Here is a 23326-nt window from a genome sequence, read left to right as displayed (position 1 = left end):
ACCTGGAGATGGCGACTGGGCAGTGATTCATGCACAGGCATGATGAAACTCTAAGAATAGGTGAAACCGCTTCCAAAGAGCGAAGGGCCAAGAGTGGATCTCTTGGGAACGGCAACAATCAATGGGCAGATGGAAGAAGAGGCAAAGGCGACTAGGTGAGGGCAGAGGTGTAGGAAGTTATGTTTGATGTTGGACAAAGTCAGCTCATCTGGTCAATAAGACATGCGCCCGAGGAGACACAGCCTTCTGTTACAAATCTGGGCACCTTTAGTTGAGAAGCTGTATATTGGAAAACCACCAACATGGAAGTGGCCATTAAACTCAGGCACATGGATGATTTTGTCCCATGAGAAGAGTCTAGAGGGAGAAGAGGGCCGAGGACAAACCGTTGCATAATGTGTACATTTAGGCAGCAAGGGAAGGAAGAAGATCTGTGGGAAGGGACCAGAGAAGGAATCGTCATGGAGGTAGGAGGCAATCCAATCCAGAAGCAATGGTCATTTCAAGACTGATAGAGCCAATGGAGGCAAATGCCAGAGAGGTTGTGTGTGATAAGGACTGAGAAAAGAATGATGGGTCAACAATGAGGAAGTCATTGGTGGTTCCAGGGGGAACCATTTCAGTGGAAATTAGGGGCAGAAGCCAGACTGCATGGGTTTAAGAATGGGTAGCTAGACTGACAAAAGTATGGCGATTACCAGAGGGAAAGACTACGGGGAGAGGTAGCAGAGGGTCAAGGGGGACAAACGGTGATGGAAGACTTGACTTGAGGTGGTGAACATCAGGACAACATACAGATGATGTATTATAGAGTTGTACACCTAAAACCTGAATCATTTTATTAACAAATGTCACCCCAATAAATTCAATAAAAATGAAAAAATAAGAACGGATAGGACAGAAAAGAGATATGTAGAAAACCGAGTAGCATTGTGGGAATTTTCCTGGTAAGTTGTGGGAAGACTTGAGCATGTGTAGGCTGTAGGGAACAGTCTGGCTGTGTCCTTCCACTCCCATGTCACGGTAATTTCAGTTGCTTTTCTTTTTTTAAGTTTTTTAAAAAAGATTTTATTTATTTTATTTTTAGACAGAGGGGAAAGGAGGGAGAAAGAGAGGGAGAGAAAGATCAATGTGTAGCTGCCTCTTATGCACCCTCCACCGGGGACTTGGCCCACAACCCAGGCATGTGCCCTTCCTGGGAATCGAACCAGCGACCAATTGGTTCGCAGGCCAGTGCTCAATCCACTGAGTCACACCAGCCAGGGCTCAGTTGCTTTTTTTTGAGTTCTGTTACATCTTACCAAGATAACAGGTTCCAAAACTTTCCACAAACTAGATGTTGGCAAACTTTTGTTTAAAGAGCCAATGAGTAAATATACTAGGTTTTGTCGGCCATAGGGTCTTATCGCAACCGCTCAACTCTGCCTTTGTAGCATGAAGGCAGCCAGAGACAATACGTAACCAAATGAACATGAACAATGGCTGTGTTCCAATGAACTTTATTTACCAAAAACAGGCATAGGGCAAGATTTGGCTTGTGGACGGCAGCTTGCTTGACCCTTGCTCTAGGCTTATGGAAAGGGATTGGAGATGCAATAAGTGGGGCAATTGATGAAGCAAGAATAGGATCAAGACCTCAGGGGAATGGCTTTGCCTCAGAAAGAGGGCTCTTGCATCTATTGGGCACTGTTGCAGCCTGACTTCCTCCTTGTGTATCTGCCTTGTTCGCCTCCACTGTGAGTACCTTGGGGCCAGGAATGTTTCCCAGCCATGATTCCAGAACTTTTCGCATAGGAAGTGCTCAGACACATACGTGGCTGAGAGATGCAGGACTAAGGATGCAGAGGTGCTTTATTGTGGAAAAAGGGGGCATTGAAGAGACTCACAGGCAAAGGCCTCTGTCATCTCAGTGAATTAGGAGCCGTGTGGTTACCAAGTTTCCTCTGTTGATACTGAAGCTGGAAGGCAGCTCTTCTGCAACATTTCAGGTTCAGTCCTTCCAAGAGGCAGAGGTCTTCCCATCTCACAATTACAGAATTCCATGTAGTGTACCCCAATAGAGATCTGGGTAGGACTTTGGGGACTGGGGAAGAAGGCCAAGGGGTACCTCCAAACTGGTCCTAGGCTTGCTGCGGGGATAGCAAGGAAGGGAGGTTACTGCAAAGCCTGGGCGCATTATGGAACTCCCAGAAGAGGAGGGAAGGATGTGGAAGTGGGGTGGGGTGGCGAGGAGCCAAATAGCTCCTGGGAAAAATTTTTTTACACTCTTATAACAGGTTGGACCATGCCTAGCTGGTTCTGGCCTCCGTTTTTGACTTTTCTGTGAAGTGACGGGGCCAAGCAAGGGTTTGGCAGGTGGAGAGTGAAACAGGAAGGCCCCTCTGTGCAGCTCATCTCTGGGCACAGGGAATCCAGAGACCGGAGGCCGAGCTGACAGGCACCAAGTACAGTCCATCCCCTGGTAGGGAGCTGGAGTCCACTCTGCCCTGGGAACGGTGCCTGCAGACCAAGGCAGAAGCAGAAAGTGGAGGGTGGAGGCAGTGGGGTAGCTGGATGAGGAGGTAAGGTGAGTCTCTGGACAGGGAAAAGGGTGAGGGTCTCTTCTAGAAAAATGATGTCACTGGAGCTGAGCAAGAGGGTCAAGGGAAATGTTCAAGGCCTCTGTGTGTCCCGCGTGCCTTTCCATCCATGCTGTTCCCCTTCACACATCCTAGGTTCCCAGTGAATTTCCAACCCATCCTGGACACATCCCATTTCCCCACCTTTCAGCTTTCATGTTTGTTGCTTCCTCCTCTTGGCATTTCTTTGTCTCCTTCCTCCTATCTTCGCAGTCTAAGTCCTTTCTATTCTTAACTCTTAGATGTTATTTCCTCCAGGAAGACGTCTTAGACCCTCTTCTCTCTTGGGAGCAGTCCATCCCTCCTCTGAACTCTTTATCTGTCTGTCACCGGAGAAGTCATTTAGTCATTACCACCTAGTAGTAAAGAAGTGTTGAGGACAAAAGCCATTGCCAGGCAGCTCTGTCTTCCCCCCTCTCATAACACATTACCCAGGCGCAGGCTCTGGGAAGGTGGGGATGGGACACATACTGTACAAGCTCAGGCTGGAGCAGAAGCCCCTTTACCAGCTGCCTATGGCGGTTCTCTCTCTGCTAGGTTAGGGCCCTGTATGTACTGTCCTAGCCTGTAGCTACCAGAAGCCTGGATTCTCCTCCTCTAGTAGCTCTGGTCCCTTGCTAATTCTGCTCCCTGGTCAATCCAAGGATGAACCCAGAGCACTCTTCACATGCTCCACAGCCTCCTCCCCTCATTGTGTGGGATGCCACTGGGGGGTCCCTCAACCACCCTGGTTCAGGGAGCAGGCTCTGGGATGTCCATGTTCTTGTAACCTGGCATACCCCAGAGCTCTGGGTTTTCACATGCTGGTAAGAGCACCTATTTGGCCCTCCCCTGGAGCTGGCTATCCTTTCGTGTCAGCCGTGGTGGCTGACTTCAACCCCAGTTCACATTTGGCTTGGGTCAGAGAAGTACAGTCAATAAATGAACTTAATGATGTGCATGTGTGTACATGTGTAGAGCCACAAAGAGATGTACTAAGTTGATGGGTGCAACTTGTCAGTGAATGTAACCTGCTTCTTGCCCTTGGGCAAGTGACACCCCTCATTGTCAACAGGTCAATATCTTGGTTTCTATCCTTGAAAAAACAAGAACAGTTGTATCCTGGGTGCGTGTATCTCATCTCCCTTAACAGGCAGAGATTGACAGCCATAAGGAAGAGATTCCTGACCAAGATGGCTGGGATTTAAACCTCACCTGGGTATTGAGGCCCTTGGTGATTTGTGATTTGGAGGTGCCAGATTTTGTACGTGAGGATGAAGAGGAAGGAATTTTTTTTTTTTTTTTTGGCCTAACAAGAATCTGAAAATAATCTCCACCACCAGGACCACAAGAATTCTAGACCTGTACCTTCCAATAGGGAAGTCACTGGCTACATGTGGCTATTTAAATCAAATTAAAAAGCCAGTTCCTCAGTTACAGTACCACATTTCAAGTGCTTAATAGCCACATGTGGCTAGTGGCTACCATATTAGATGACACACATACAGAACAGATCCATCTTCACACAGAAATTTCTACAGAACAGTGGTCTTCTGGACCAGTGACTTTCAACCAATGTGCTGTAAGAATTTTTAAAACATTCAATACCTGAGTATTTAGTCAGGGGCACTAACCTCTTTTCCCTTAGATTGTCAAATAGAAAAATGTCAACAGCCAACACAATGATAGCCGTCCAGTGTGAATGAATCAAAATTACACCTATTTTCTTGGTCAGATTGACAAAAAAAAATATATTTTTTGGTGTCTTGCAGAATTTTGGTAATTAGTTTATGTGTGCCATGAGATGAGAAAGGTTGAAAATCACTCTCCTAGACCAATCTTTTGCAAGTAAGGAAACTGAGGCCCAGTGAAGGGATAGGACCTCACCAGGCACATTATGGGCAGATCTAGGCCTAGTGAAAAGGTCCCCTGACCCCCAGGCTGGACTCACTGCCCCATTCCCTGTTGCCTCCTTCCTCCATGCCTCTCTGGACTCCCAAGTCAGATCCCGGAGTGGGCCCAGCCCTTGGGCCAGCCGGCTGGGCTGGCCCCGGGGGATGTTTATGACTGAGTGGAGCTCCAGATGCTGCACATTCCTGGTAGGGTCAGACCTGCCCCCAGGCACTCAGGGAATTGGCTTCTCTGAAGGGCCCCAGATCTTTCCGGAGCTGCCCTCTTCCTGGCCGGCCCTGGAGGCTGGTTGGTTCTGGAGGACTCTCTTGGCTTTCTGATCCTCTTGGGTGAGGCTAAAAGGCTGCATGGATTCCCTGTTGGAGAGGTACTTTTGGTCAAGGAAGGACAAATAGAAGGGGGGCAGGAAATTGCACCCCTCGCATCTCCCAAGGTCTACACGTCCAGCGCAAAGGGCATCTGGGAACAGGGCTCTACCAGGCCAACGTTGGGGCCGCATTTGGCGGGAACTGGATCTGCCTTCACCTGCAGCGCTGTGGGGGTTGGGGGTGCGATGGAAAGAGCAAGAAGTGGGGCGTCCTGGGGTGGGGATAGTGGGGTGAGAGGCCAGGGGAGGGGGCGCCCGGAGCGCCCTGACCTCGCCGGCTGTAGGGAGGCGGAGGGGATGGGGGTTGGGGGAGAAGAGGGGAGCCTGGCAGCCAATGGGAGAGAGGATCTCGTTTCAAAAGGGTTAACCCACAGCCAATGGGAGCCTGGGGGAGCGGATCCTGCTCACTCCATTCAAGAATCCCAAGTATTCAAGATGGACGGCAGGGAGTGTGGAAGGAGAAAGGGGGCGAGGGGGGAAGAGCCAGATCGGCCGAGGAGAGGGTACAGCCGCCGGCCGGCCCCGGGCCCTCGGTCCCGGGGGGCGGGTGGGGGCGCGGGCGGGGGCGCGGATCGCGGCCCGGCCGGGAGCGGGGTGGCGGGGGGCGAGAGGGCGTGAGAGAGGGGCAGCGCGGCCGGGGAGGGACGCCAGCGGGGAGGGGAGGGCAGAGAAAGAGCCGGGGAAGGAGGAGGTGGCAGGCAGAGGATCCTAACGAAGAGCCATGTGTAGGTATCGGGAGCTCCCAGAAGGGTAACGCCACCGATTTTCGGTTTTCTTCTCGGTCGGGGAGGGGTGGGGGGGTCTGGGCTCTTTCTCTCCTTTCTCCGCTCCTCATTCTCCTCCACTCGTGGGCACCTCCTCTGTCTTTTCCTTTCCAAACAACTCCAGCTGGGAGGCACTAGGCATGTCTTGCCGGGGCGGCCTCACTGTCATTTTCCAGTGGGGGGTGTGGTAGGGTGGGGAGGCGTGGGGGGCTCTCCCGGGCAGGGCTGCGGCGGGCCGCCTGCCCGTGCCGGGTGGGTGTGAGGGCGCGAGGGCGTGGGGCCTGGGCGGGTGTGTTCAGAGGGAAACGCAGTGGCCCAGGGGCTGGAGCGGGGCAGGGGGCTGTGCGTCTTGAGAAGTTGGGCTGAGCCAAGGCGCCGTGCGTGGGGGCGGCGGGGGGGAGGCCCGCCCCTGAGCTGAGAGTTTTGGGGCGCTGAGGGGTGCGGGAGGCGGGGAGCTGCGTGCTTACACTCCAGGGCTTGCCGTGTGGGGTACGTGTGTAGTAAGGGCTGAGTTGTGCGGCAACTGTGGCTGGGAGTTGTGTGTGCGCGCGCGTGTGTGGTCCAGCCTCGAGGTGTGTGTGTGGGGTGGGGTGGGGGTACCGGAGAGTGTTGAGGGGAGAGCGCCCCTCACCCCCGGCTCCCCCACTGCCCCTCTCATCCCATTCACAGAACATGGCTTTCAGGACCCTCCTGGTCTCCTCCTCCTGTCGCCATGGCTGCGGGGAGGGGGTGGGAGGAGACAGTTGGGGCCAGCCGCTGCCCCTGCTGCTCCAGCTAACCCTCCACCGGCCCTTTCTCTCCCTTCCACAGGCTGGGCCCCATCCCCTGCTGCTCTGGGGGGCAGGGGCCGGAAGATGGTGGCCAATGAGGAGGGGGAGTGGAGAGAACTTGAGCCGGGCCTCCCCTCCCCCATTTCCTCCTCGGTCTCTACACCCGCCTCTGGAAGGAGCTGGGGGATGGCTCCTGGGCCCAAGGTGGGGGAGGGGCCCTGCTGGCTGGTGAATCGCTGGGAATCCCGCTCTGGAATGAGTTGGGTGTGAGCGCCGAGGGGATCTTGGCCCCAGCCCCTTCTCCTCTCCCCTCCTTCCCCAAGGAGAGATCTGGGCACTCCTTGGTGAAGAATCTTCCTCTAGCCTCCCTAAAGCTGGCTGGGCAGTCCTGTCTCTGCCCCTCTGCCCTCTGTTGACATGATCCAGTTCCCAACTGGGACTGGTTTGCCCAACTCGGGAGCAGAGGCCTGGTGACTGACCCTAGCGGGGCCTTCGTTTCCGTCCACTAGAACTGTACAAACTGTGGGACAGGGCCCCGTATTTGCGTTTGCAGATCACAGGAACAAACTCTGCCTGGGAGGGCGGGAGAGAAACTCTCCTGCTTCCTGAGGCTGGTGGGAGAAGGCTGGAGGGGAAGCCCAGAGGAAGAGCTCCCCGCTGGAATGCTGTCCTCCGTTCCTCCTGCTGGCTGTGGAGTGGGGAGGGGGTAATGGCCCCAGCCTCTGCATCTCTGGGCTGTCACCGGGTCAGAACTGGACCTGGGATTCTGGGGCCACAGCTCTAGCTAGGAGTGCGCCCCACTAGAGCTTTGAACCTTTGGCCCTCCAGGTGTGGCTCCAGAGCAGTCTTCAGATTTTGGATTTTAATCAGCCTCAGGATTGTTTATCTACGGTGGAAGCCCCCTCCACCAGTATAGGAGGGGGGAAGTTCTGGGTGAACTTGAAGACTTGTAAAGGTAGTCCCTGGATAAAACAGGAAACAAGGAGAGTCTTGCCCCGCTACCCATGAAAGCCTATCCTCTACCACTCAGTGGAAGAGAGGGAATCACCCTCAGCATTTTGTTTTGTGCTCAATCCATAAAGTGGATTTTGAAGACCTCAGAGGAGGTGCAGGGGTGGGATGTCGCCCATAGCATCCACCTCCAGACCTGGAAGCCTCTCTGTGCTCCCTGGGTATCTGTGACAATAGCCTCCCCCCCGCCCTCTGGTCCTGGAGCTTCGTCTGCGGTGTCTCCTTGAGGCCTAGAACTCCACTTTATCTAAACTAGAAAGGAGAGAGAGCGCTTTAGAATAGGGAAGAATGGAGGGCTATGTGGTCCTATTTAGCAAGTTTCCTCTCCAGAAGGGAAACTGGTAAGAAATACAAACCTAGGTAACTTGAGTGTCCCCCAAACTTCTGGGATTCCCACCAGTCACCTCTTGTGAAGACTGTGCCAAGCTCAAGGTATGCCTTCAGCTGCCATCCTGGCCCCTGTTCCCTACCCCAAAACTCAAGAAAATGGTGGTTGCGCTGCTGGGAAGCATGAGGAAGAAGGCGAGGAATGAAGAGAAAATAGAGGACTACCACTGAGAAGGGAGGAAAGCTGTCCTAAAGATGAGAAGGGGCAGAGGGAGGCTGAGTGGGCCGGGGACTGGGAGAGAGGCGAGGAGGCAGGGCCGGCTCTCTGCTGCAGGCCGGAGCTCTTTTCACATTGTGCTACTGTCTGCACCTACCACTAGCAGTGCAATGTTAAAAGGGCATTGGCTGTGTAGTGCTACCAGCGCCGGCTGCCTCCTCAGCGTCAAGATATCCTCTCCCATCTGGGCGCCAATCAGCTACCCTGGGGGTGGGGGGAAGCCCTAACTATAAGAGTCAGACAAATAGCTCACATTTACTGTGGCACTTCGCGTGCAGCCTGAGCTGCATTTCATAGCTTCCCATTTCACAGATGGAAAAACTGAGCCAGAAGGTTTAAGCAGCATGGCCAAGGTTATATAGCTCTTAAATTGCAGAGCCTGGATATAACCCTGCCCTAAATCTGACAGTTCACCCAATCTTTTTGTAGACCTATCTGAGAAGGTTTGGGTAGGTCCTCAACTGAACTGAGGGGTAGAAGATTTTGATGCCATCTGCTGGTTGTATGATATCTTTCAAAGTCTCAAGTCCTGAAGGGTAAAAGTGATGGCTTATTGGCTAAGGAAGAATTCCCAGAATTGGCCTGGAATTGGAGGATGGTGAGTGGAGAAGATTGGGAGAATCCCTTTTAGGGCCCTTGTAGACTTCCATGAGAAAAAGTGGATGCACAGGAAAGAAGAAAGGGCTGCCGCTGGCATTCCACACCCATGGCTCCTTCCCTGGCTCTTGGGGTATAGAAAGGCGACCTCATCTCCACCTGGAATTACCACTACGACCCCTCTCGGTTGCAGGTATTTGATAATGATGCTTCCTGAGGGTACACCTGTCTGGGCATGCAAGGTTTGGACTGCATTGCCTACATATGGCCTGATGTTAGAGTCTAAATAGGATCCCTGAGCCAAGCCCACAGAAAGATTCTTCCAAGGGAGATTGCAGGAACTTGAGAGCAACAACTATGCCATTTATGCCTTTGTATCCCACGGTATCTAGTTAGTTGGCTTAGTAAGAACTTCAAGTAAATGGAGAGACAGGCATATTTGGGAGCCTTATGAAGGTAGGTAGTTTTCAAGGTCAGAGCTTGGGGCTTCCAATACTTAGGTGCAAGAAATGGGACTGAGGACAGGGTTTGGGGTCCCTTGCTGGAGTCTGAGAGGATCTCTAGGCATCACTAGGCATGCAGAAACTGCATAGTGGGGCAGACCCTCCTGAGGCGTCTCAGATGGGGGTGCATGTGCCTTCTTGCACCTCCATCTTCCAGCTCTGTTGTGCCCAGACAGCTCCATTCCGATGTTGACAGTATTTGAAATGTTACAGTTTATGGCCCGTGCTTTCTACAGTATATTAACATTTCTATTGGAGTCTCTGGGCACAAAACAGCAATTTGATGATGCCACTCCATTCTTGTATAAAAAACTAGAACTTTTCAGTGTTTCCCCAGTGCCCTTGGGGTGAAATCTGGATTCCCGAAATGGTCTATGGCTGCCGCTCGTCTTTCCTGTGCTGTCTCATCTCTTGCCCATTTGCACACCTATACTCTGGATACAGGAAACTTATTTCCTCAGATTGACTAAGCTTGAGCCACTTGACACAGTTCTCTCTGCCTGAAATACTCCCCCTGCCCCCCACTCTTCCCTTTGCCTACTTAGCTTCTCATCCTTCAAGTGCCTTCTCAGTCATCGCTTTGGCTAAGCCTACCTTGATTCCTCAGATCTCGGCTAAGCCTCTTCTGCAAGCTCCCAAGCTTACTCCCCATCCCTGTTCAGATCCCATCACCAACTGGAATTGCCAGTTTGTCTGCCCACTAGACCGCCGTTAAGTCAGGCCATGCTGCCTTGTTTTCCACGGCATTCCCAGTGGTGAACACCGCACCTGGCAAGTAATAGTTGCTCTGCAAATATTTGCAATATCAATGAATGAATCCGGAAATAACAAGCTCGCTGATAAAGACTGATTTTTATGATGTGTACAGTCCTCGCTGCAGTTGTCAGTGACCCAACGACAGTAGCAATTTCACATCACTGCCAAAAATTGCACTTGGGTCACATGGCTGCATTGATGCTGCAATTTTGAGTTGTTTTGTTCCACTTTGGATCAACTACAAGGGCAGCACCTTGGCTGATCGATTTTCCTTTTACCCTTAAGTGTGGCCGTGAGCTGACCAAAACATGAATCAGATGCAAAACAATGGGACCCAAGAACACCCTTTCTCTGGGATGAGCCTCTACCAGATGTCCAATCCTGGATCCAGGCAAAAATGGATGCATCATCAAGGGCTCCACTAGACTCAAACAGTTGTGGATGCTCCAACTGGAACACCTCTCACAAAAGCTACCTTACCGAGCAAAACCTCACTTGAATATCCATCCATCCCCGGGTAAAAGCTGGAGTGGGGTCTTGCCACAGACAAAGTAGTTGCTGCCCCCTAGTGGCACGAAGGGACAGGCAGGGTTGAGATGACTGGTACTGGTACTTGACCAAGGAAGGAAAGTCGAGAGGACAGCACCTCGTGGCTGCTTTTCCCCTTTTTATTAAAAATAGACCCAAACACTTTATGTATCATACAAAAGTTTCGTTCGCTGGTGGCAGCCACGAGGAAGCCTGGCCCCCGTGGCACTGATTTCCCACCTCGCCTCCGAGAAACTGGGTCCCCGGGAGCAGTGGCTGGGCTTCGAGTGCCCACAGAGACGGCTTGCTCCAGGAACAGCCAGCTGGAGGTGGGCGCTGCTCCGGGGGCAGCTTCCCCCACCCCACACAGTGGCAAAGGTTAGATACTGGAAAGTGCCTCTTTAGTGCCAAGAGAAACAAGTGGAGTGAAATGGGAACCTCTGTGATTCCTTTATTTCCCAGGGCCTGGGGTTTGGGATTTTTCCCTTCTACCCCCAGAATCCTACTAATGGGGTGGGATGTGTCACCTCAAAGACTGGTATTTCCCTGTGTCTGAGGCCAAAATTTCACTCCAATCCAAACCTTCGCTCTGCTCTTCTGTGGCCCAGGCTATGCCAGCCCCGACTCAAGCCTTGTCCTGTGTTCACTTGAAAAGGATCAAAAACTGATTCCTCCCATGGTCCTCTGCCCGAGTGCATGCCCCCGCCGTCGCCTCCATTTATAGGACCCACAAGGATCCTTTCTCCCAGTTCTGCGTCTCCCTGACTGCTGCCCACTCCTGAGCTTTGAACACCCCTGGGGTATCCCAGACCCCTGTTCCAAAGAGGCCTGGGAGTGAAGAGGTGGAGGCGGAAGGGGTTGGTGGGAGCCGGGGTCCCCCCAGGGGTGGGGCAGTACTCATGCTGGTATGGACTCTTGGCAGGGCCAGGGGACAGGGGTGGGAGGGTGGGGCATGCGGAGGAAGGGCACTGCCTGCCTGAGCCCCTCAGTCCCAGCCGTTGTCCTTCACCATGTGTGACATTTCAATAATGTACTTTCCCTCCTTGTACTTCTGGCTCGTCTCAAAGGCTTGCTCCTGGTGAAAAGGAAGCAGTGAATGTGGACTAAGCAGTTCCTACGTCCTGTACTACCCCTTCTCCCAAAGTGCCCCTCCCATCCAGGCCACCCCACTGGGGCTTGGAGGGCCATGGGGACTGTCCACTTTGGAGGGTGCCTTTCCCCTGGTACTTACATATTTCCAGCCCAGTGTGGTTTTGCAGCTCTCACAGAAAATATCAGCTACCGAGTGAAGCCCCGTGAGCAGAAGCCGCTGTTCCGCTGGCCCACAGCCCACGTTGACCCTGTCTCAGGAAAGAGAAAGGACCCAGCACCCAGTGGGGTCGCTCTGTCAGTTCAGCCCCCCAGACAGCTCAAGGGAACTTCCACCCGGAGAGCTGTACCCACCCAGCTGGAGCCCCTGCCTTCAGCAACCCATCCCTTTGTGACTAGTGCCTGCCTGGGCCTTCATCCTCCAAAGTGGAATTCCAGTTCTGCCCGGACTCCCAGGAGAACTGCAGCCTGAGTTTCTGAAACCCTTTGCAAGAGGGGAGGCAAAGCAGAGGTGCAAGGCCACTTTCTGAGGGCTCACCCTCCTTCTCCACAGAAGAAAATTAGGCACACACGCAAGCACGCACAAGAAGAGAGGTGGACTCACACGGAGTTAAACAGGTAGGCTCGGCCATGGCTCCCTTGGAAGGACTGTGGAGACACAGGACAAACAGTGACTAATGGGTGGCCCTCGGCCCCACTGCCTGAATCCCCAGGGCCACGGAGGAGGGATGGAGAGCGAGCTGCCTTGCCTCACCCCAGGTGAGTTCCAGCCTGGAGGGGGAGAGGCAGGCCCCCACGTGGCGTACCTTGGAAATGAGCTCATCGTGTTTGGCCAGGTGTGCACGGCAGTGGACGCAGCTGTAGGTGCGGTGGCAGCGGGGCAGGTAGCTACGGAACGTCTTGGTGGGGAGGCAGGCGGGGCCCGGGCCAGGGTCACAGCTGGGCATGACGGGCTGGAGGACGATGCCCTGGCGGGCCGGAGGGGCTGGTGCGGTGCAGCCCCCACACAGGCGGTCGCAGGTGAAGCAGCGGAGCAGGTTGGCTAGAGCCGTGTTTCAGGGCAGGAGAAATGTGGGGGGGCTGCCCGGCCAGGGCCCCCCCCGACGTGAACCAGGTAGAAATGGAAGTCACCTGGAAGAGGGGAAGGTGCGTCAGGAGAGCCGTGATCTCATGTGGAGTCCCTCCTGAGGGAATGGAGAACATGGGGCTCATCGGTCCTGTGTCCCCCATCACAATCAGCACTCAGGCGCTCTGAGCGTCCCTGTCCGTGGGTCCTCATCTGCCCTGGCAAGCCTGGAAGCAGCTCCGGCCCTCAGGTGCCCTAGATGGGGAGGCAGTGTCTCCCACTGCCTACCCCCAGGCAGGAACAGCCTCCACCATTTCCACTGGGAGCAGCCCGCGGCTCCATGCTGCCATGGGAGCAATGTCACGTGCCAGCACTCTCCTTGATTTCAGCTCTTCAGTGAGGATCTGCCTCCCACATGCTCTGATAGGTGCTAGAGCTCAAAGCCTTTTAAAAGCTGGGGATGCCTGACAGTTTTTCTGGTTCGTCGCCTCTATTTACAGCAATTGGTCCTTCAAACGTTTTGTGTGGCAGGAGGGGAAGATGAGATGGAAGGAGAGCAGGCAGCCAGGCACACACACCCTGCTTCAGCCTTTTCCCGGAGCTGGCGGCCTGTTCCCTGGCCACTAGAACTTCATGGATGTCTCCTTCTGTACCCAAGGCCAGGCCTGCCCCTTGGCCCACTCATTTTGGCCCAGAAGTACCTGGCTGTCTTCTCAGCCTCTGAGCCCCTTGGTCTCTTCCTACTGCTCTTTACTGCTGCCGTAGCCCTCAGTCAAGGACTTAGGCCCCCAGCTGTAGGAGAGAAGTCTCCTTCGGGCAGATCTGACGGGTCAGAATCCATGGGGAGTGGGGCCCGCGGGGAGGAAGGCAGCCCTCCTGAGCCGAGCAGGGCTGGGTGGTGTAGTGTGGGGCAACGTCCTCAACGGGCAGCAAAAGAGGGGGCTTGCATTTTCAAAAATTGTGCTTTGGGGCCGAAGGCAGAGAATGTCTCCACCTTCTCCCAGGGGCAGGGACCAACAGCAGTGCCCCTGTGGGTGACAGAAGATAAAATAATTTGCTGGGCTCTGATTAGGAGTCTTGAGGAAGATGTTGATGTCTGTCCAAACTCCAGCGCCCAAGTGGCTGCAGGTGCTGGAGGCAGAGGATAAGAAGGGAGGTGTCCTCTGTTGGCTCTGATAAGCAGGTGAAATGCTGCCTTCTCCTTCATGGGGCCTTCAGGTGTGTTGTGGGTAGTTTCGCCCAAGTCTGGTTCCGAGGTGCCAGCTGGGTGCTCTGGCAATGACAGGCCGTGAGGCAGAGCAGGGCTAACAGGCTGTCATCCTATCCTCTGCGGTGGCTGCTAGTGCCCCAGCTGTTCCAGTCCTTCCTGGGGCTGCTGAGCAGTCTCTCCACAAAACCCCCGACAGAGACCAGTTTCAGTGTTGGGTCCTGCCCTCCTGGCTGGGCCCCAGAGAGACACCTTGGGCTGAGTTCAGGGTGACATTGGGCTCCGGCCACAGGAAATGGGCCCTTATCACCAGCATAGCACTGGTCAGCGTCCACTTCACAGGTCTGCCTCCAACTTTGCCTGCTGTGCCCCTCTGCCGCTGCACCTAGCACACCTTCTTCAAGGGCTTGGAGGGGCCGGCCACGTCCCTGCTCGGCCTCCTTCCCAGCCTCCGGCACGCCTCTCTCCCTCTCTCTCCCTGCTTCCCCATCAAGCCAAGCAGAGGCTGCCCAGAAGACCAGAGAATCACGCACAGGACGGGGAACAGGGGTCATTTCTTCATCTCAGATCATAGGGAGAAGCAGGTTGGGCAAATGATGGGTAAAAACAAAGGCAAGCTGAGCGCTGGGGAAAGGATGTTCCCCAAGTGAGCCAGGGCTGGACCGTGGGAGGCAGGGGAGAGGGAGGGCTGGGGGCGGTGCTGAGCAACCATCACTGACAGCAGAGGCCCCAAGGCAGAGGCTTCAGGAACCAGGTGCGAATTCCATGCCCGTCCGGGAGTGGGGGAGGGAAGGGAAGGGAGGGGACCACCTGCTCACAATGGATTTTCTCATCTGCTCTGAGGCTTCGGCCCCCTCTGGGCTGGCATTCTCAGCATGGTATGGTCCAAAATCATTAGCAGCGCAGCCAGCTCCCTGGGCGGGATTTGGGGGTCTGCACCAGCAGCAAAACAATAAACAGTGATGCCTGATGCTGCAGCCAAAGTTGCCGGGAAATAAGTGTGGGGAACGGTCAGAGCTTGGAGAGGGATGGAGGAGCTGAGAGAGGAGCGGAGGCACCAGGGAGGGGGAAGGGAGGACAAAGGGTGGATGAATAATGCTTTTTGCAAAGGGGAGAAAGCAATGCGCAGCAAGAGGAGGAAATTTGCAAAGGGGAAAAAAATTCGTTTGGAGAAGGGCTGCCCCCTCACCTTGAGGTCTGCTCCAGAGATCTCCGGCTATCTGTCTCTCTCTCTCTTTCTCAATCTGTCTGCTCACTCTTCTCTCTTCTCTTTCCGCTCCTTCAATGGGGAAGGGGATGGGGACGGGGGAGGGGACTTAGGGGCTCAGGACTGAGGTTGCAAAAGCTGGCCAGCTGCTGGGGGGCCAGAGGTTGTCTCTCGTCTGTACCTCGGTCTGTGGGTGAATGTAGCTGTGTGTTGTGGAACTGCATCATAACACTGTGAGTCATCCATCCCCCCACCCCCTCACCTCCCACGTCAGAGCAGGGCTGGGAGACACAGGAGGCGGGTCGGGAGAGAGAGAGGGGGCAGGCATCGAGGGATGGGGCCGGGGGAATAAGGCTGGGGTGGGAACGGGAGGGGGGCCAGGACTGGGCGGGGCAGGACCAGGAGGGGTGCGAGAGAGGAGAAGCTGATAGCTGAGGAGGACGGAAGTGTGGCTAAGGAGATGGCACCTGGAGTGAGGAAAGGGCTGGGCAAGGATGGAGTACGGGTGACAGGGCTGGAGGAAAGGAGGCGGCAAGGCGGGGGACAGTGAGATGGATGCAGAGAGTCAGGTGCATCCATGATGATAACTGTTCCCCTTTCAGCTCTGACCCCAGCCTGATGCAGAGCAAAGAAAGGCGTAGTAATGGTCACATAGGGCAAATTGTGCCCCCAAGCTCGTACCCGTCATTTCTAAGCCGCAAAGCTTCAGCCTAACACCCTTGTAGGAGTCATAGACCAAATATGACATCTCACATGCAGGAACCTGTTATCAACTACCTCCAAATTCCTTGTGCCTTATGAATGGAGACATCCACATTACATAATATTCTGTACTGAGCTGTGAACTTTCTGAGGCAGGTCCTCCGGGCAGCTCCCCTCTGCATCCTAGGACTGCAGTGCCTAGCACAGAGCTGATGCTCTCAAGTCAGCAGATGAGTTGCATCTTTACACAAGTGTCCGGCTTGTGTCTCAGAGACCTGAATTGGCAACCCAGATCTGCCAATGTCCTCACCATCAACCACTGGGCAAGGTACTGGTGCTCTTTGTGCCCTGTTTTCCCTCGCTATTAAAAATTTCCCTTACTGTTAAAAATTCTGATAGCTCAAGAGACATGTGCCAAACTTGTGTCTTATTAAGAACTTACTTTTTTATATCAAATTTCATTGGACTCAGAATACTTCTCATGGAGTGTTACCCTGTGCACCTCACTAAAGTATGCGGTCACAGAACACATGCTCTAAGACTAAAAATAAAACAAACAAAAAAAAGAAAACAAAACCCAATTTCTAACAGGCTAACATGGAGAAGATGAACTGTGACAAAGGTAGGGACTTACAGAAAGGACTGCTTGTGGGTGGCTTGTTTTTCTTTTCGTATGTAAGGAGGGGGAAAAGTTAAGTTAGGGAAATGTAATGGGAGGCATTGCTAGCTGGGTATGAAGAACGGAATTCTGAATATTTAATCAAAAGATTCTGGAGTTTAAGGTAAATTCTGAAAGCACAATGTGGGTGTCTTGAGTGATAGTATCACAGACCTGACTTTGAGAGGGAGAACTCAGTAAGGAAAGAAGAGGGAAGTGTTCTTGCCTGGGCAGCAGATGAGAAGGGAAATGCAAGTGCAGGAGGAATATGAAGAACCATTTTTTTTTTTTAAAGAAAACAGTGGGAAGTGGGGGGAAAAAAGGTGAGTACTTTTTAGGGCCAGGATTGAAAGTTTGGAAGCAAACAATGGTATTAATTTAACTCAGGAAGATGATGATCAAGGATTTAGCTGGAGAGGAGATTGGAAAAGAGCCTGAGGACAGCGTTATTTGGGGCTGGGGTGGAGGTGATGGGAGGGCTTGATGAAAGGGAGAAAGGGGAGTACGCAAGCACTCATGCTTTCAATGTTGTGCTCTGACTCTCTGTGTTTAAGAAGCAGAATAGAGATCAGTCCAAAGAGGGTGGGGTGAGTTCTCCCTAAATTCAGCTTTAGATGGCTCTACAATATCCAAATAAAGATGACCTCCAGATAATTGGAAGAAATTGCCTCAAGGGAAAGAGCGTGGAGGCAAAGAAATCGATCTTGGAGTAGAATGCACGGACACAGGAGAGGATGAGCTCACTTGGGGAGAAATTTTGCGAATGGCAGATTGGAATCAAGTTTTTGAAGCATGGTGAAAGATTCGGGGCTACCTAATAGTTGACTGAAGAACTAACACATGCATGGTGAATGAATGAATGAATTAAAGCGAACCATCAAAGAGAAAACTAAGGAGTGAGGAGTGAGGATGGCATTCTTAGTGAGTGCTAAGGTAGAGCCAGTGGAGAAAAGGCAACCCAGAACATCTCCCCAGGTTTCTCAGTCTGGATTAACCATGTGAGCGGGACTGAAAAAAGTACTCATCTGGAAAGTGAGGATGACAGTGACAATGTGTACTTCACAGGATTCTTGTGAGGACTAAGGGAATTTACACTTGTGAAGCCCAGAGGACAGTACCTGGCGCTACAAATGTGTTTGCTGTTATTGTAACTGGACTCCGACTCTAAAATCCTGGGTTTGAGTCCCAGCTGGGGCTAGTTCCTTCACCTATTTCTCCTCCCTCGTCTGGAGATAATAAAACTGACTCTACAGGGTGGCTGTGAAAGAAGATACCTGAAAGGGCTTTGAAAAAATGTAAAGCACTGTAAAAATGAATGGCATTGTTACAGCTTCCCCTCCTCAAACTGTAATAAAACCTTAAAAGCTAACATCAGATGCTTTCTATGAATTACAGGCATCATACTTAGTTCTTTATGTTATCATCCCATTCGATCTTCAAAACGACTTTAAGAGGTTGAGGGTACTGTTATTATCCCTATTTTACAGACAAGAAACTGGGTCTCAGGGAGTGTAAGCCTGTCATTTGTCCAAATTCACACAGTGAGCAAGTGGCATAGCAAAGAATACAAGACTCCAAAGCCCAAGCTTGTGACAAGAGGCTTATAGACGTGGCTCAACCTGTTACCTGTCGAGCCAATGATTGATTTTGTGTTAACTGTCAGGGATTCAGGGGAGGAGAGAATTCTCAGCAACACTCCCTACTCAATAAGAGAGACGTCGTTGTGTAATGACCGACTGACAGAGAATACATGGAAAAAATTCTTGAATTTTTATTCTTTTACTAAAATTTTTTTTGCCCTGGCTGTAGCTCAGTTGGTTAGAGCGTTGTCCCCATAGTCAAGGTTGTGGTTCACTCTCTGGTCAGGGAGCATACCAGTGAATGCATAAATAAGTGGAACTTCAATTAGATGTTTACCTCTCTCTCTAAAATCAATAAATTAAAATTTTTTAACGTCCTCTAAGTGCCAAGTACTGGTCAGGTAGGGCATAACAGCCACGGTGGGCCTCTGAGAGGCTGTTTTTCTCCACTTTCCGTACCACTAGGTTTCCTTGTGTCCAAAAGGGGTTTTGCTCATTTCCTCATTTTCTGGCTTGTGGTCCAGGCAAGCCAGGCAAGCACGTTGTCGTGGGACCTAGATCGGGAGTCTCCAACCCTTCCCGCCTCCCTTCCCCTGTCCGGGTAGCAGGTGAGCCCGCAACAGCCGCGCCTCGGCAACTCCTGGCCCCTGGCCGGTCCCCACCCCACGGTGGGGAGTAACCTCTACGCCTGCAGGGTCCAGTAGATTTGGCGAACAATGACCGCCGCCACCCCGCCTACTTTTGGCGTCACAATCAAAACAATCCTTTAACTACAACTCCCAGAAGGCCGAGCAGCTGCGCGAGCTCAACAGCTCACGGCTGTACTCCCACAACTACAGATCCCAAGGGGTATCGCGCGAACATCCCTTCTCCATTGCGCAAGTGCGGAACCGCCGTTGTTTCCGGCGTGGGTCTGGACGGGAGCGACTGTAGTTGACTTTGGGTCCTACCTGGCAGGGCTTTTCGACTTACCACTTGAAGATCTTGGCTGTGCAGGTCAGGTAACAAGCTTAAAAAAAGCAACTGTCGTCTCCTTGGGACCTGGGAGGATTTCAGGTCTAGGCGGGCTGGGTCAAAGGCCGGACTTAAAGCTGCGGTCTGCTGCAGGACATAACTTCTTAATTAATGATTTCTCGGCGTTTTCTAGTTTGCGAAGTGATGTTTTCCTCCAACAGTCCCTTCTAATCCCCAGATCAGCACTTTGTGTGAGGGTGAGTGCCGCCTGTTGACATCTAAGGGAAAGGTTCAGGGAGGTTAAGTGATTTGCCTAAGTACACTGTGAGTCGTTGCTGAGCGGGGCCTTGAAATGTTTTCTAAGTCCAAACCCGGTATTATCTGCTTTGCATCGAATTGCAGACGCCCTTTCTTGTTGTCTAAGAGGGTTGGGGAGTAGGCATCTCTTGCCTTCTCAAGGCTGGAATTTTCCAATAGAGTGATGAAGGGAGCGATGAGGTGATGCAATCAAGTTTTCTGTAGTTCTGTAGATACAATTTTATTCTAATGTCTGAGCCATTTACTCACTCCATGGCGTACTTATAGGGGTGCGTGCACGTTATCAAGGCCTGTTCTAGGTACTAGAAATACAGCAGCAAACAAAAATGCCCAACCTTAGTCAGGGTAGACAGATAGTGATCAGAGATAAGGAGAAAAAGCAAGGTCAGGGAAAACATTTATTGGAGGATTTTGAACAGAGCTGTAACTTATGTTTAGAACTGATATTTCATTTGTGTCCTAGGCACAGCAGCTACGCAGAAAAGATGGGAGAGGAGGCCAATGATGACAAGAAACCAACAACTAAATTTGAACTAGAACGAGAAACAGAACTTCGCTTTGAGGTGGAAGCATCTCAGTCAGTTCAGCTGGAGCTGCTGACTGGCATGGCAGAAATCTTTGGCACAGAACTGACTCGAAACAAGAAATTCACCTTTGATGCTGGTGCCAAGGTGGCTGTTTTCACATGGCACGGCTGTTCTCTACAGCTGAGTGGCCGCACCGAGGTGGCTTATGTCTCCAAGGACACCCCGATGTTGCTTTACCTCAACACTCATACAGCTTTGGAGCAGATGCGGAGGCAGGCGGAGAAGGAAGAAGAGCGAGGCCCCCGGGTGATGGTAGTGGGCCCCACTGATGTGGGCAAGTCCACAGTGTGCCGTCTATTGCTCAACTATGCAGTGCGTTTGGGCCGCCGTCCCACTTATGTGGAGCTGGACGTGGGCCAGGGCTCTGTGTCTATCCCTGGTACCATGGGGGCCCTCTACATTGAACGGCCTGCCGATGTTGAAGAGGGATTCTCCATCCAGGCTCCTCTGGTGTATCATTTTGGCTCCACCACTCCTGGCACCAACATCAAGCTTTACAATAAGGTTAGAGCCAGAGCCAAGGTGGGATGGAGCGTAGGGTCGCTCTCAGGGTAGGAGGCTGTGCAGAAGTTTGCTAGTTAAAACTATAGCCATCTGCTTGTTCCCTCTCAGCTGACACTATTGCCACATGATGTTCGGAAAAGACAGTGTCAAATATAAGTAAACCTTAGATGGTTAAATGTTTCTGTGGACCTAGTAAGTTATTTATTAAATTTCCACTCAGAAGACAGAGAAGAAGCTACGTAAAAATTAAATCCATTTTATGGGGTCAAAACCACAGCCATTAAAAATGTTTTCCCTTTATGTAATACTACTTATTCTAAAGAAGGACAAAATAGCTATGGGTGTGTTTGTTTTGGTGTTTTTTTCCTCATCTTGATTGTCTTTTGCAGATTACATCTCGTTTAGCAGATGTGTTCAACCAACGGTGTGAAGTGAACCGAAGGGCCTCCGTGAGTGGCTGTGTCATTAACACCTGTGGCTGGGTCAAGGGCTCTGGTTACCACGCCCTGGTGCATGCAGCCTCAGCCTTTGAGGTAGATGTCGTTGTGGTTCTAGATCAAGAACGACTGTACAATGAACTGAAACGGGACCTGCCTCACTTTGTACGCACTGTGTTGCTCCCTAAATCAGGGGGTGTGGTTGAGCGCTCTAAGGATTTCCGGCGAGAATGTAGGGATGAGCGTATTCGTGAGTATTTCTATGGATTCCGGGGCTGTTTTTATCCCCATGCCTTCAATGTCAAATTTTCGGATGTGAAAATCTACAAAGTTGGGGCTCCCACCATCCCAGACTCCTGTTTGCCATTGGGCATGTCTCAGGAGGACAATCAACTCAAACTGGTACCTGTCACCCCTGGCCGAGATATGGTGCACCACCTCCTGAGTGTTAGCACTGCTGAGGGCACAGAGGAGAACCTTTCTGAGACTAGTGTGGCTGGCTTCATTGTGGTGACCAGTGTGGATGTGGAGCATCAGGTGTTTACCGTTCTCTCTCCAGCCCCCCGCCCACTGCCTAAGAACTTCCTTCTCATCATGGATATCCGGTTCATGGATCTTAAATAGACATCAGGAAGCCTTGCTGCCTGGGGCTTGGCGATATGGCCATCACCGAAGGCAGGTGGGCTGAAGTGTGAGAGTCAAGGCCAGACTGACCAGTGAACAGTGCATTAGTAAAAAGCACAATTCTACCTCTTAAAACAGGTCGTGGTATCCTAACTCTTCTAATCTTGAACTGAAAGGAAAACTATAAGAATATAATTGGTTTCTTAGATCACCTAAGGTGCCACTTTGAATTCTCTAAGGCCCTGGAGATTTCCATTTCTTTCACTGTGCTAGTATGTGGACTAATTTTTAGGAGAGTTTTTTTTTTAAAATTATTGTGTTATATTCTGGATGTAGTATTTGTTACCTTGTTTATTCAAGATGAAAGAATGTTTTAGAAGGACTCCTTACAATAAAGTTCAAACTTGGAAGAAAATTATTTTAATAAATATTTTTGCTATATCACAGATGTTGGTATAATTTTTTTCAATTTTGTTTTTTCCTCTGACAATTATAGAAACATTATTGGAATGATTTATTGTTAAATGCTTAGAAAAGAGGAAAACCAAGAGCCCACTTGTAAGCCAAGCAGGTAAATTTTTATCATGGTTCCCCTTTCCTCTGTACTTAGGTAAATAGATGCTAAATCTGTTCTTAGTGCAGGGGTAACTATGAGGAACCAAAGAGGCTAGTGATAAAGTCGAGGTGAGATTTCAGATCTAATCGCTTTCCAGAGATAGGCACTTTTCTCCCAGCTGCAACTATCTTTCTTATTGTCTATTTGCTTGTAATCACAACGTAAGTCAAAGTGTAAGTTGAGCTTTCAGGTGGTAAGAAGCCAGGACAGCCCCATTCTCTGATCTCTTGCAAATGATTGGTTCTTAGTTTTGGACTTGGATTATTGAATAAGTATCTAGTGCCCTTCATCTGTTCATTCTTTCCACAAGTGTTTAATGAGCACCTACTATATGCGAGGGATGATTATAGATGGAGGACAAGACAGAGTATTACGGAGCTTGCGGTATAGAACAAACACAAAAAAAGAAAAATGCTCTTCAGGGATTTAAAGTTGGGTGATACGGGACAGTGACTGAGAGGCTACTTTAGATTGGGTGGTCAGGAAAAGCCTCTCCTGAGTTGAGACCTGAATGGCTGTGTAAAATTTGGCCAAAATCTTCCTGGTAGAGGAAACAGTGCAAAAACGTAAGAAAGCAAAAAGCCCCATGTGTTTGGTGAAGGAAAGGCCTACAGGGCTGGAGTGTAGTGAATCAAAGGAGCGTGCTAAGAAATGAGGTTAGAAGGAGCAGCAAAGATAAGATAATGTAGGGCTGTTGTAATCCCAGAGCAGTGGGAGGCTGGGTGAGGGGGTGTATCTTAGTCCCTTAGGCATGCTATAAGAAATATTACATGGACTGGGTAGCTTATAAACTTCAGAAACCTCATGGTTTTGGAGGCTGGAAAGTCCAAGATCAAGGCACCCACCAGAGTATATTCTGATAAAGGCACTCTTCCAGGTTGCTAACTGCCAGCTTCTGGCTGTGTCCTCACGTAGTGGAAGTGACAGGGGAGCTCTATGGAGGCTCTTTATTCATGACATAAGTACCTCTCAGAGGCCCCACCTCATATCATCATCTTTGGGGATTAGGATTTCAATATATGAATTACATAGCAGGTAAACAGGAATGACATGATCTAATTTATATTTTGAAAAGATCTTTGTTGTGTGGAAAATGGATTAAAGAGGTAGGAGTAGCTCTGGCAGGGTAGCTCAGTTGCTTAGAGTGTCCCCATATGCCAAGGTTGCAAGTTTGATCCCCAGTAAGGGCACCTACAAGAACCAACCAATGAATGCAGAAATAAATGGAACAACAAATTGATATTTCTCCCTTCTCCCTCCCTAAAATAAATATATAATAAAAGCAAGAGTAGAGGCAAGGACACAAATGTTTCAATGTGAGAATCAATGGGAAATTAGAGTAGGGCAGCAGAGGTGGAGTTTGAGTTAG

At 51.2% G+C, this 23326-nt stretch overlaps 2 protein-coding genes across 6 annotated transcripts; one reads left to right on the top strand and one right to left on the bottom strand.

The window, feature by feature from the left end:
* Positions 1 to 10548: 10548 nt before the first annotated feature.
* Positions 10549 to 15163, bottom strand: YPEL4 (yippee like 4). 2 transcript variants are annotated; one of them, XM_054563597.1, is made up of 5 exons: positions 14960 to 15163; positions 12304 to 12628; positions 12102 to 12145; positions 11640 to 11748; positions 10549 to 11483 (listed from the first exon to the last, which is right to left on the bottom strand). In XM_054563597.1, the coding sequence occupies exons 2-5, from the start codon at positions 12442 to 12444 to the stop codon at positions 11394 to 11396; spliced, it is 384 nt and encodes a 127-aa protein (XP_054419572.1). In that variant the 5' UTR covers positions 12445 to 12628; positions 14960 to 15163; the 3' UTR covers positions 10549 to 11393. The 2 variants fall into 2 exon arrangements, with proteins under 2 accessions (XP_054419572.1, XP_054419573.1); XM_054563598.1 differs by lacking the exon at positions 14960 to 15163 and adding an exon at positions 14589 to 14695.
* Positions 15164 to 18799: 3636 nt separating this feature from the next.
* Positions 18800 to 21743, top strand: CLP1 (cleavage factor polyribonucleotide kinase subunit 1). 4 transcript variants are annotated; one of them, XM_054563771.1, is made up of 3 exons: positions 18800 to 18918; positions 19653 to 20280; positions 20670 to 21743. In XM_054563771.1, exons 2-3 carry the CDS (start codon positions 19675 to 19677, stop codon positions 21339 to 21341), a joined length of 1278 nt encoding a protein of 425 aa, XP_054419746.1. In that variant the 5' UTR covers positions 18800 to 18918; positions 19653 to 19674; the 3' UTR covers positions 21342 to 21743. The 4 variants fall into 4 exon arrangements, with proteins under 4 accessions (XP_054419746.1, XP_054419750.1, XP_054419749.1 ...); XM_054563775.1 differs by having other exon boundaries at positions 18815 to 18913; positions 19662 to 20280; XM_054563774.1 differs by having other exon boundaries at positions 18815 to 18913.
* The last annotated feature ends 1583 nt before the right edge of the window (positions 21744 to 23326 follow it).

This window comes from Pteronotus mesoamericanus, unplaced genomic scaffold (assembly GCF_021234165.1).
Source record: "Pteronotus mesoamericanus isolate MK-2021 breed Mesoamerican mustached bat unplaced genomic scaffold, CSHL_Meso_final scaffold_83, whole genome shotgun sequence".
Lineage (NCBI taxonomy): Eukaryota > Metazoa > Chordata > Mammalia > Chiroptera > Mormoopidae > Pteronotus > Pteronotus mesoamericanus.
The sequence above is the reverse complement of the archived record's forward strand: the minus strand, read 5'-3'. Positions and strand labels throughout refer to the sequence as shown.